Below are 13,994 nucleotides of genomic sequence, written 5' to 3' on the forward strand. Positions count from 1 at the left end.
AATAATGGCATAGAATTGAGAGCCCAGAAATACACCCATATGAGCCATTAATCTACCACAAATACACCGGGATACAATGGAGAAAGGAAAGTCTCTTCAACAAATGGTGTTGGGGAAACTGGGCTGCCACATGCAAAAGAATCTCACACCATACTCACACACCAACTCTGAATGGACTAAAGACTTGGATGTAGGACCTGAAACTTGGACGAAGCTACAAAGAAGACAACATGGCAAAACACCCCATGAATTGGCCTCAGGGCTGTCTCTGGGGACTGGACTCCAAGGCAAGGAAGCAAAAGCAAAAATAAACAAGGGGGGGCTCCCTCACTCAAAAGCTTCTGCACGGTGAAAGAAACGACCATTAAAATGAAGACGGCCTTAATGAATGGGAGAAAATATGTGCACATCAGAATTATCAATTTGGACTTTGTTCAGCTACAGATAAAAAAAGGAGACAGGGGAGTGGGCCAGTGAACTCTGCAGTGTGTGCGTGCACCACCCTGGGGACATGACGGGGCTCAGGTCCCTGCTGCTGCTGCCCCTGCTGCTGGGCTGGGCCATTGGCCACCCTGCCCCCGGGAGAAAGAACTTCAACAAGCTGCTGGTGATTTCCTTCGACGGCTTCCGCTGGGACTATGACCAGGACGTGGACACCCCCAACATGGACCTCCTGGTTAAGGAGGGTGTGAAGGCCAAGTACCTTTCGCCGCCGTTCGTTACGATGACCTCCCCATCCCACTTCACCACCATCACAGGTAAGCTCGCTCCCTGGGCTGAGAGCTGGCTGTCACACCCTGAGACAGGGGTGAGCTCCGGGCAGACCTCAGCAGCTCACACACCCCAGGATCACCCCTGGAAGAAGCACTAGCTCAGCCTCTCCCGAGATGACCAGGGCTGCTTCCAGAACCCCACCGGCTACAGAACCTGGGCCACAACCTCCTAAAGGATCTCTGATCCTCCATCCAATCCCCACCCAATGTCTGATAATCTTTGTTTTTTAAGTAAACCATTAGAATTTATTAAAGATAATAAAACAGTGGAGTTTAAAGAACTCAGTTGGATCAGGTAACTCCCCTGCTTAATACTAGAGAGCTGGAGGGACACCAGTTCTTCCCAAAGGGTATTCAGACATTGTCTCCTTGTAACCCAGAGGAGCCCCTGTATGTGTTGATGGCATGTGTGCTCATGTTTACACACATACGTGTGTGTGCATGAGGTGGTGTGTATAAATATGCATGATGCATGTATGTGTACACATGACGTGCCTTTATATGCACTTGCAATCTCTAGAGATTCGTCCAGAACAAGATCGATGAGACTGGTGACTCCATGGGGGCCTGGGAAGGAGACTTTGGACTGTGGGCCTGTGTCACCTTCTAGATCTGAGGCCATGCAGATGCATTCTGATCAATAACCAATGATGCAGCGTCAGAGAACCACTCTCTTTCACCCAAGTAGAAAAGGCATGAGCATGCGGCCCTCTTATTTCTAACGGGACCTGCCATCTGTCGCACTGGGTGCTCTGCCTCCACTGGAAAGCGGGTGTCTCGCCCTTGGCACTGCTGACCTCGGGGCCAGGTCTGTCTCTGGGGTGGGCACCCCATGCACTCTGCAGTGTTGGCAGCACCCCTGCCTTCTACCCACTGTGCAGAGAACCGCTCCTCCCTCTGTGATCAGATGTCCCCAGATGGCGCCGGGGGACAATTGGCCCCCACTGAGAACCACACTTCTGAGGCTGAACCTGGTACCTGGCTTATGAAAATGCTCAACAGGCACCACAGCTTCCTCCCCTTCAATTCTCCTAGCAGCCATTTAAAATAGGGCAGTTACCCTCTTGACGGTGGCACAGCCCAGGCTCACAGGACATGCGAAGCTGTCCCCAGCTGCCACACTCAGCCCTGGCTGGTTCCAGACCCCGGGCCCTCCACCCCTGCCACTAGCGTGCCCACAGCCCCCCAGTGTCTGGTTTAATTAAGGATCATTGCAAGCCCTTGTTATTCTGCCTATTCTCAGCACTTCTAGGCAATGGGGCTAAGCCTGAATATTCTGTATCACTGAAACAAAGGCCACCCAGGCCCAGAAAAGCCACTGGCATTGTCTTCATGAACTGGGCCCAATCAGCCCTCTGTCTGCCTCCATGTGAAAAGAAGCATTTCTATTTAATAGACAACATAGTGGATAAAAGTTGGTGTTGCCAATGCCTAAAGACCTCATCAGATTCCAGGGTCAGGCCTGGAATGATAAAAGTGACTATGATAAAATCTATGATAAAAGTGACTGTTGGACAATGACTAATGAATGGGTGTTTGTAGGAACACTCCTGGGCTGCTGAGCATGGGGAGGGAGGTGATGGGATATCATGGTGATACCCCACCCCTCCCAGCCGAGCCTCTGCCCAGAGTCCAGGGGGTGGCAGGCCAGCAGGTCTCAGGCAGGGAGCAAGGATGGGCGGGGCCCGGGCCAGGCACAAAGGTCCATGGGTCAGCGTCCCTCAGAATTAGCTGACTTGGCTGCCCAACATAAATGGAACGTGCTCCCGGACACTGGCAAGCTGGGAATTCTACCCACCACAAGGAGGGCATCCATGGGGCTCACATAACCAGGGAGCTAGCAGCAGTCTTTGTTTAAAGGCACAGGTAATGGTGTGGCACCCAGTGGGGAGCTCCAGAATGGCCCCAGGTCTAACCCCTGATCCCCAGGAGACCCTATCAGAGGGGCAACAAGTTTGTTCCCAGAGCAGACCAGTCTAGCAGATTGAGACAGGATCAGCCTTCCTTTGAGACTACCAGTGTTTGTGCCTCAAAAAAGTCCGAGGCCCAGAGGAACTAGGCCAGCCAGGATGGTGGCGGAGGTGGTCGTTAAGTGAGCGTCTGCTCCGGGGACATATCCACACAACCCCACTATACCCCCAGGTCGCTGGATTGAAGACCATGGAGTCATTCACAACATGATGTTTGACGCGGAGAAGGGCTGGAAGTTAGACTTCAAGACCACACAGAACAAGACTGAGTGGTGGGACAACGGGGTGCTGCCCCTCTGGATCACAGCACAGAGACAGGTACGTCACAGCCCCGGGGGCCGCTTCCAGCACCCCACCTCTCATTCTCATCCTCCTGTGGGTCAAAGCTCAGTGACCCTGGGCAGGTGGTGCAGCCTGTGTCAGTGTGAACTGCGGAGCATGACGGTGCTGACTTACTTAGCGGAGCTGATTGAAGATGAATGGAGATAGGCATGACGCAGTGGGCACGGAGACTCACCCGCTGGGTCTCAGCTGTTAAGGATGAGCGGGTCTCCACGAGATGGCACCTCCAGGGCCCCCCAGAGGCCTGCACCCAGCAGCCCTACAAGGTCTAATAAATTCCCGACTACGACTCAGGCACAGAAGCCTGAGGAATGAGGTTGACTGTTTAGCGCATCTTCGGACTGTGGAAAGCTCTGAAGAGAACTTTAGCTTGAAGGGTTCAGGGGCCATACATTATTGCTTTCAAAAGGCACAAATCAGAGTTAAACTGCCCGTCCCCAAAACTTTCTGGCTGTCTTTTTATTCCCACCACCATCCCTTATCTCCCTGACCCGTTCTCCCTCCCCCATGCCTCTTAAACTCAGGAGCCTCAACTTCATTTCACCATCACTTCATCTTCCGTATCCACTAGTTTTAATAATGACTTTGCTCTGTTGGCGCATCTGCTGGGGTTCCTTGTTCTATCACGTATATGAAAACGTCCAGTATTTGCCTGTGTCATTCTGACCTGCTTTACAACACAGAAATCCTTCGAACTCCTTCCATTTTGCTGTAACGATCACGTTCCGTCTTTCTTCGTGGGCTAATAGTATTCCACTGGGCGGGCAGACGCTTCTTTATCCAGTCCTGCCTGCGGCACTTCGGCCGTTCCCACGCCCTGGCTCCTGCAGACAGCGCCGCCAGAAACACTGCGGCCCCTGCGATATTCTAAGTTGATGCCTCCCCTTCTTTGGCTCGATGCCCAGGAGTGGGACTGCCAGATCACACGGTATTTCCATGAGGGTGGTAAGGTCAACCCAGACCCCTTCCCAAAACGGCGGCCCCAGGTTACATTCCCGCCAACAATGGAGCAGGGTCCTCTTCTCTGCACCCTCTCCCGCGTGCTGTGGGGTCTTAGCGTGTGTGTCATTCTCACATGTGTGAGATGAGATGACACCTCCTATGAAATGATGAACAATGAAGAGCAATGAAGAACATTTTTCCATACATATATCCATCCATTATCCTTATGGATCGCCGTTGGTGAATTGTCTATTCAGATCTGCTGCCCGTTTATCAATTAGGCTGTTTGGCTTTTTGTTGCTAAATTGAATGTGTGTTTTGTATATCTTGGATAGTACGTCTTGTCAGCACTGGAAGCTGTAAATTTTTTCTTCCATGCAGTATAATACGGTTTCAGTCTAGTTATGTATCTTTTTATGTACAAATCCTTTAATTTGAGGTAATCCCAATTGTTTATTTTTACTCCTATTCCTTTGTCATAGGGATCCAGTCTTTATCATTGAGGTCATGAATGTGTTTTCCTATATATATTTTCTTACTACGGCATTGTATCTATTTTGAAGTTTATATTCCATTGGGAGTTTATTTTTGTGTCTGGAGTTAGTGATCTAGCTTCATTCTTTTACATGTGGCTGTCTAGTTTTCCCCACACAATTGTTGAAGAAACTCTCCTTTGCCATTGTATGATTGTGACTCTTTTATCATGTTATAAGTATTGACTTTATTTCTGGGCTTTTGATTCTGTTCCATCAAACCATGTGTCTGTTTTGATTCCAATACCATGTCGACTTAATGACTGTTGCTTTATTGTATTGCTTAAGGTCAGGTAACACGATGCTCCCTTTCTCTTGTCTTGCTCAGGATTGTGCTTGCTATTCACCTTGTGTTTTTTTCTATGAGCTTTCAAAGTCATCACTTCAGAATAGACCTCCTCCTTCTCCCCCAAGTCACCATCTTTGCTCTATGCTGCCCCGGGCACTCCCCTCTGTGTTCCACCCGCCATGCATTGCAGGGTGGTGTGACCCAGCACACTGGCAGCAGGCAGTGGACCTAGACTCCTAGGGCAGGATCCCCGACAGCTCACCCTCTGCAGCTGGGCGACCTCAGCTACAACTTCCTCTCCCACGTGAGTTTTCCCAATGAGACTGCCCGAGTTCTCCATGCTTCACGTGGCCCATGGGGGACCGACTCAGATAATGACCATTCGCTGCTTAGAATGAAATGCTCAAAACTGTCAGTTTTTCTTATTCAAAGAGGTGGAATCATTTTAGCCCTCCTTCAGCTGGAAGCCAGAACAAATCCATGGAACATTCTGTCACGATGGACATGTTCTATTCTGCGCTGTCCAATCTGGAGACCACTGGCTGCTAAGACTGAGGAGCTGAATTTTTAATTGTATTTAATTTAAATCTCAGTTTCAATTTAAATACCCCATGTGGCCCGTAGCTATCCCATTAGACAACAAGCTCTAGGGGAATCACAGTGCATTCTTTTTTACCCTCACTGGGCTTTCAATACCTTCCTCCATCAGGTGTTTAACCTTTGAGGCATAAACTGTACCAGTAAATTCTATCACCCCAGAAAATAACCTTCATGGCTCGGCCCACACACCAAACACTCTATACATCTCAAAGGATCACAATGGATAGGTGAGCATTATCATTATTCCCTTGAACCAATGAGTAAAGTGTGGCACAGAGCAGAGCCATAACTTCTCAAAGTCACAAAGCAGCCAGAGACAGAGCTAGAATTTGAACTGGGGTCACAACTCTGAAATCTTAACCATGACAGAGGCACTTCTGCAGACAGGGGCCTCACAGTGAATCTTGCGCTCACCCGCTGCAGCATGGAGTGTCTCTTCCCTCATAGTCAATGCCTAGACAGGTACTGACCTTCTTTCCCTAAACCACTCGTTCTTCCCATCCAAGCACAACACGGGCCTCACGAAATTATGGACATTCATTCTATCAGCTGACGAGAGACAAAATGCAAGAGCAAATGGAAACATGTCCTCCAGTGTTTGGTTCTAAAGAGCCTGGTGGATTCTCCTAGACCCAGTAGATAGACGCTGCCCACCAGAAGTGCTAGCTTAGAAAAAGCAACTTAAGAGTAACAGCCACATGGGTGCAGCACTCCACCAAGGGAGAATAATGAACCTAATAAAAGTAGTGATTTTCCAATTGCTATTGCTACTGGAAACACTGATTATGCTAATTAAAGGGTAGACTGGTAAATACCCACTCCTTTGCATCCAATTAAGTGCTCAGATTGTTTCTAGAAGTATTTCTTGAAAATAGCACTTTTGATTATCATGGGTCCCAAATAAACAAGTATGGGTGTGTGTGTGTGTGTGTGTGTGTGAGTGTGTATGTGTGTGGGTGCGCACATGAAACAAGCACACTCACATGCACATTTCTCTCTGGAGCTCATTTCATGGAGATGCACAATTCCTAAAATTCCTATGGGGCCAATTGTGAGAAATCATAGTCTCCTAGGACAGCAGCTTGCAACGCCTTTCCAGGTAAGTGTGTGAAGCACCTAGCACAGGAAAAAAAGTGGGAAAGTCTGAGATTTCACGCAAACATCAGGAACTCGCCTGAATATGCAGGGCTGCCTCCTCCCCCATGAAGTCAATGAAACCTTATCCGAAATAACAAAAGAGCCAAACTGTGCTCTACAAAATGTTCAAAGTTTCACCCTTCTACTCGGTTCCATATTCAGGGCAAAGTCAATTCATATGTAAGGTAAACAAAGTGCCCTCTCTGAAAATGGAGAATTATATGGAATGCCAATCTAAAATACAAAAAGTAAATATTAGGGGATTTGCAAGTTAAAGCAACCATAGAGACTCTACTGTCAGAAAGGAAAGTGTGTTACCTGCAGAGGTGACAGGTAAGATGCTAGAACGAAAGGAGGATTCTCTGGGACTATTTCTGGAAGTCAACCAGGAGAACAGGATGGGTGTCTTACCCACAAAGGAGCTGAGATTCATGTATTTGCTCCACACATATCTGAGCCACGGTGAGCACCCACTCTGTGCCAGGCCAAAAAGCCAGGAAAAGGGTGGTCAACATTATCAACACGGTCCCTGACTCCCTGATTCCAGAGGAAGGAAACAGACCACCAGTAAGTAAGCAAATTAGTAAGCAAAATTAGGATCATTTCAGCTGGGGGAAAATGCAAACTAGAGAAATTGAAACTGGATCACAATGTAGAAATGGCTGCTGGAGGCAGAAAGCCCAATGCTTGTCATGTAGCTATGGACAGCAGAGCTCTCGAGCCTTACAAAGTAGTCACTGCTGAGACTTCCATCTGAGGTCCTTTCCTAAAAGCAGAGCTTGAGACAGGGATTCAGCACATGCAGTGTACTGGGGGAGAGCCCAGCCTACCCCACAGGGAGCTTTGAAGCATATGCTGCATCTCCACGTAATCCCTACCTGAGGCCGGTTAGTTGGTCTTGTGTCCTGCCAGCCAGCCACTGGCCACGGGCTGCTAGGAGTACAGGTGAGACCTATCAGGTGAGTCTGACAGACCACCTGGCTCATGGTGATTTTCCAGAAAATGGGCAAGTTGACAGTCACAGCAGCCAACTCCAAAGGTGGGCCTGGGGGTCTGGGTGGGGCCCCAATAGCAACCCCTACAACTTACAGATTGCTTTCCTGCGTCTCTCTCTCTCTCTCCTGGGACATTTTGGCATCATTTTACTCATTTGTTTTCAACTTCCCTTGTCATTTGTTCACTGAATGGCCAGCACACCAGGCAATCATCACACAGCTCTTCATGGTCAGTCATGTACACACCAAATGGCCGAGTTCACACCATCACCATCTCGCATTTCAACTTTAAAGTGTTTTCCAGAACATCCCAGTCTGGGTTGCACAGGAAGTTCACCGAACAGTCCTCAAGTCAATAGTTTAGCTGACACAAAGAAAAGGACTTGTTCCCCAAATACCAGACCAATCACTCCGTAACTAAAACCCTGATGTGTGCCTAGTCTGTGTCAGATCTGGGATGAGGAATGACTTACAGCGCCAGCCCACCTCACTGAGGAGCAGACATAGGATTTTTTCCTAGTAATTTTATGAAGGCTTGTCAAAAAAAAATATATATATATACCTCTATGATGGGGAGTAAACACTTCTAGAACACTCCCTTTTTTTTTTCAAAGATTTATTTTATTTATGCATACAGGAGCTGGGGTACAGGTCAGAGATGAGGGGGAGGTGAGAGGATTCACCAGAGACAGAGTAGGGAACAGAACAGGCAGACTGACTGACATACACTGCTGAGGGGAGCAGCAGGCAATATAGGAGAGGTCTGCTTTGCCATGCGGGTGGCTCCCTGGCCGGCCGGGGATCGAACTCCTGCTGCAGAGGCTGCGGATTGCTTCAGAGTATGGTGCTTAACCCCTTGCGCTATCAGGGAGGCCACGCCAGAAATTTTCACTCATGCAGTCTGTTATGTGGTTACAATCACCACAACTCTGGTCTGAAAAGTCAGTCCCATTCACGGTAAGCCTTCAGCCCTCACAAGCACCCAGGGTATGCTATCACCCCTGTCTGGCAGCTGAGCAAGCTGAGGTGGAGGGTTTGAGCACCGTGCATCACCCGGCACCCAGCACAGAGCGCACTTTCACCACTGGGTTGTCCAGCCTCTGGGTGGCCCGTGGATGAGCAGACCCCTGTGCAGGGAGCAAGCTGGCAGTCTCCCCTTCTGGCAAGCACCCTCACATTTCACAAGCCTTAGACATGGGCACCAGCAGCAAAGCTACTCCTGTGCCCACCAGCCCCAGAAGAAGGCCAGAGATGGCATCTCCTTGGCACCAGCAGGGACATGGGCCCCAGGCTGTCCCCTCTGCTGTGATCTGGGGATGCAATGTCCCCTGATTGGCCAGATAGAGCCGCCTGACCCCTGAAGCCAACAGAACCAGCCTAGGCAGAGGAGGTCAGGTGCTCTGAACAGACACGGGGTGGGGATGCTGGGGCATGCAAACATACTAATGAATACCAGACCTCAGGTTTGTGGAGGCTTATTCTATCTTGACACAGAAAAAAGAGCCTACTATGTGCCAAACCATGACACCCGGCACTTAGTTATCTGCCTTAATCCTCACAAAGCTTCCGACAGGTTCTGGCAACTTACAGGTGGGAGCACTGAGATTAAAGAAGTCCCTTGCCTTCGCCCCATAGCTGACCCAGGAAGTACCGTCTACCTCCATGCTGAGGAACTTCCCCTGCCCCATCTGCCCCTCTAGAGCTCAGGTGCATCTCACAAATTGGGGGTGCTGCCGTTTAAAGGCCAGCATTTTTCTTCCAGGTATCACAGTACACAATGGCATGTCTTGCAGCTGACAGGTTTTAGCGGTGGGACTCAGTGACACCAGGAATAAAGGGCAACACTGGCGGCCCCAGCCACTGCTCCCTAGGGCCTCTGGACTGGGGCAAGGCTGGTGACACGTCAGACTTGGCTGACTGGCAGAGAGACATGCCTGATGAAGAGCCCTGATCAAACTTTCTCTTGTGCTCACAGGGGAGGAAGACAGCGTCCTTCCACTACCCCGGAGGAGGAGCGAAATATAACGGTGAGGCTGTCCAGCGGGCACTAGTGGAGTCCTACACTCACCCAAACAGCAACGAGACGGAATGGAGGGAGAACATCGACATCGTCATGGGCTGGTTCGAGAAGGAAGACTTTGACTTCGTCACGCTGTACTACGGGGAGCCAGACAGTGTGGGGCACCGCTCTGGGCCCGAGACGGAGAACAGGAGGGTGATGATCCGGCAGATCGACAGAACCATCGGGTACCTGCTGGAGGCCATCAAGAGGCACGGCCTGACAGAGCGCCTCAACGTCATCATCACGTCGGACCATGGCATGACCACGATCAAAAAGCAGCCTGAAGTCACCGAGATCCTCTTGACCAACTACGTCAAGTACAGAGATCTGGTCAAGTTTGACCTTGTGGACTATGGCGGCTTAGGGATGATCCTGGCCAAACCGGGGCAAGAGGAAAATCTTTACCAGGCGCTGAAGAACGCGCACCCTCACCTCCACGTCTACAAGAAGGAGGAGTTTCCGGAGCACTTCCATTATGCCAAACACGAGCGGAACCTGCCCATCTTGATGTACACAGATCCCGGCTACAACATCAACGGGGTGAGTCGGTTCTAAGCTGGGAGGAGTCGTCTGAGACCCCAGAGACAGCCACCAGGGAGGGACAGGTCTGGAAAAAATCAAAACAGAAGTGATCGCTTGGTGTGCCCTGACCGCTGCTTTCAACATGTCCCCACCCCAACCCCACGGCCACCCCTCAGCCCTGTCCTGGTCACCGTTGTGCAAAAATGGTGACAAACACCCCTGACCAAAACTAGGGTGAGCACCGCAGGCAGTCTCCCAGGAGTGACTCCATTTTGTCTTCCCAAGTGCCTGTCAAACGGATCTTCTTATTTGCCAGTTTTAAGGAGGAAGAAACCTACGTCAGAGAGAAGTGGTTTGGAATTAGAAGTAGAAAGCTGAGGTGTGACCCCACTGTGCTCCTTACTTCCCCCTCCTCCCCCGCCCTCCCCCACAATGTACACCACTTCTCTGCCCTCAGAAATTCTCTCGTCTCTGAACGGGAGCGTGTGGGACCAGGAACCTGCAGCAGCATTTGCTACTGCGTGACTCAGGGCAGGTTCCCGAGTCTCTGCACCTCCGGTTCCTCATCTGTAAAATGCAGGTGACAATGACAGTTCCCCGGCTGGGCTGCAGTGAAAGGATAAAAGGGGTAGGGGGAGTTAACATGTAATTTAAAAGCCTTCCGAACAGTTCACGGCACAGAGCAAGTTGCGCTGGAGAACGGTCACTGTCAGGGCGTCGTCTCCACGCTGTTGGGGTGTGTTTCCTATTCTCTTCCCCAAAGAGCTCGGGGTCCTTGCTCCTCACGGTTACAAAGATTTCGTGGCTCTGACCAGCAACACACTCGGGGACAGTTTTCTTTCCACCATTTGGAATCTAAAATGGTCCTTTCGCTATTGTTATTTTTCAGCGACTCATCCTTTATGTCAACAAAGGCGACCACGGCTTTGACAACAACTTCATGGACATGAAGACCATATTCAGAGCTTTCGGGCCAGATTTCAAGAAGGGTTACCTGGCTGAGCCCTTTGACAGCATCCACATCTACCCGCTCATGTGTCATCTCCTGGGGGTGACCCCTGAGCTCCATAATGGCTCCCTGGCCGTCACGCAGGGAATGCTCGTGGACCAGAATCCAGGTGTCACGCAGGGAATGCCCACGGACCAGAATCCAGGTGAGGCACAAAGCAACCGGCAGAAAATCACCAGGTGGCATATTCTGTGCTGAGATAGAGAAGAGTCAGAGGGGGTCTCCTGGAGGAGTGCAGGTCTGGCAGAGCAGGCCTGTTTTCCAACGCCTCAAACCCCTCCATGCCACACCCTAACACAAGACAGTAACAGCTCTAAACTGAGGCAGGAATCCCTCAAGGGATGGGGACTTTTCAACAGTGCCTTTGGGGCAAATGGCAGACTCTCCAAGGTGGGTGATAATCCTTGCGCAGCTCAGAAATGGCGTGTGGCCTGCCCCCAGATGCCCCTTGCAGACCCACAGTCAGGCAGCCTTCCGCAGCTCCGTGCTGGCTGGAGCCCCGAGGAGGCTGTTCACACAAGCCTTCAGTCCCCTCAATGCTGAAAGGGGGAGCGGCGTGTCTGTAAAGGAGATTTCTAATTCTTCAAAACCCTAAACCCAGGCAATTTAAAACAAGAATGGGACCATCTCTGGGATTTGGGTGGCTTACAAACCACGTTCCACCTGAGAGCCTTGGTCACTGCCCAATGATTTCTGATTTCTCGCGTGCTGAGAGTAACAGGGCTCCATGGACAGGCAATGCACAGGACGCCTCTGGCAGCCTTCCCCAAGCCTCTGCCCACCATCTCCTGTGACCAAGCAGGCAGTAGGCAGGCCCTTTGGCCGAGAGCCAAGTAAACGAATAACCAGCTCAACCAACTCTTTAGGTTGGTTGAAGTTTCAGAGTTTGGCTGGGCCCAACCCAGCCCTTAGCCCAGTGGAGCCAAGGTGCCAGGTATTGATCAGCAGGATGCCGCACAAACCAATTTTCAGTAAATTCTTTTAGCAAATTGGTGATTTGGCAAAGTGGTCATTAGACAGGTGGGTCATTTGGCAACTAGGTCGTTTAGAAAATCAGCTTTCAACAGCGTGTCCTGCAAGATCCTTCCACGGCACACACTGTCCCGGGATCAGTGTGCATATCATTTCCACAATAAAGATTCACTAGCGCCTGCATGGGGGAACGACCCAGACACCTGGAGCGGCAGAACAGCCTCTTCCTGATCAGACTATTCAAAACCACCTGGTGTTTTAACAGGAGGGGGAACCACTTCGAAGACGCTGCATAACGCAGTGATCGGCCTCGGAACGGTCACAGCCGTGCTCCTGATTGTGTTTCTCTCTGCGGTCACGTACACTGCCATCCAGCGGAAAAAGACGTGAGTGCTTTTCCTGGGTTTCCTGGGGTCCTCCGTGTACACACTCACAATCCATTTCTCCACCTCCTGCTGCCCTCTGCGGCCCCCTGGAAGCCCCGAAGCCTGGGCGGGTGTCCTGGGCCGGCTGCCTGGGTGCTCACCTGGACCCGGGTCAGAAGAGCCCCCGCCGGCTTTAATGACCTACTGCCACTGCCCTGAAACTTGGCTTTTGGAAAAAGGGCCCCACATTTCCATTTTGCACTGGGCCCCAAAAATCACACACCAGTTGTATTCATTTTCTAGGATAGTCCTAACAAAAGACCACACCCGGGAGGGCAGAAAACAGCAGAAACGTGCTGTCTCCAAGATCTGGGGCTGCAAGTGCGCACTCGGGCGGGCGGCAGGCCCAGGCGCCCAGAAGCCTGGGAGGGAGGGTCCTGCCTTGCCCTTCTAGATTCTGGTGGTTGCTGGACATTGGGGGTTCTGCACCCAATTTTCAGCGTGAGGAGAGGGTTCCCCACACCTACAACCAACAATTCTCAGACACCACTGGGAGGGGAGCCGACAGTTCAACTCAATTCTGACACTGCCTGGAGACGGCAGCCCACCCCTCAGGCTGAGGCCAACAGGACTGCGCCCCCGCCCGCCGCCCTAGACACCCCTCACTGTCCAGCTCGTCACGGTTGTTCCCACGACCCTTCCTTGCGTTTGCCAGTTTGCTAGAGCAGGTGACAGAATTCACGGAGACGTTTGCTAGTCGTCAGGAAAGGCGTCGCTCGGCTCCGGCCGGGAGTGAGGATGGGGGCGTGGGGCTTTCATGTCCTCTCAGGCTCCCTTTCTCCCCAGTTCTGCTCACGGTCCCCAGCCCAGACCCCTCCCTCACTAAGCCGGTGTGGTGAGTGCAGCTGACCTGTCCCCTGGTCTCCCCGTCCACAGCGGCCGGACAAGCGACCAGCGCAGCCCAGCGGAGCCGCGGGGCGCGACCGCCTTCTGAAGCTGCCACGGAGACTCGCCCCGTCGGGATCCCCGTGCGCCTCCCGCTCGGGGCCCCCGGGCCGGGGACACCCCGGGCCGACACCGTCCTTGCTTGTAAACTCCCAGCAGCGCCCCGGCCGCCTCCCGAGTGGGGGAATAAAGGGGGACGATGTGTGTGTGGCCCCGAGCCCACGTGGTGCGGCGGCAGAACCGCGCGGGGGAGGCCCGGGGGGGGGGGGGGGCAAGGGGGGGGCCGCGCCTACTGGTGGTCACGCCCGCCCCAGCCCGCAGTGGCCCCGGCGAGGAGCTGTCGGATCCCCCCCCGGCCCCACGCCCGGGGCTGCCCGCGGGCGGTCACCCCGACCCGGGTCCGCGGGAACCCCACTTGTCGGTCCACTCGGCCCGGCGCCCCGAGCTCGCCCGCGGCCGGCTGTCCGCGGTCCGCGGGCTCTGGGGGCGCTGCTGCCGGCCTAGGCCCGGCCCCGCCCGCGGGCCCAGCTCGGCCCTT

The 13,994-nt window shown here is 52.3% G+C and overlaps 1 protein-coding gene across 1 annotated transcript; it reads left to right on the plus strand.

The window, feature by feature from the left end:
- Positions 1–6: 6 nt before the first annotated feature.
- LOC119241955 (ectonucleotide pyrophosphatase/phosphodiesterase family member 7-like) lies at positions 7–13,665 on the plus strand. The gene is made up of 6 exons (XM_037507639.2): positions 7–758; positions 2,916–3,061; positions 9,557–10,183; positions 11,055–11,319; positions 12,412–12,532; positions 13,448–13,665. Exons 1-6 carry the CDS (start codon positions 512–514, stop codon positions 13,503–13,505), a joined length of 1,464 nt encoding a protein of 487 aa, XP_037363536.1. The 5' UTR covers positions 7–511; the 3' UTR covers positions 13,506–13,665.
- The last annotated feature ends 329 nt before the right edge of the window (positions 13,666–13,994 follow it).

Source organism: Talpa occidentalis, unplaced genomic scaffold, assembly GCF_014898055.3.
Source record: "Talpa occidentalis isolate TD23 unplaced genomic scaffold, MPIMG_talOcc4v2.1 talOcc4.12, whole genome shotgun sequence".
Taxonomy (NCBI): domain Eukaryota; kingdom Metazoa; phylum Chordata; class Mammalia; order Eulipotyphla; family Talpidae; genus Talpa; species Talpa occidentalis.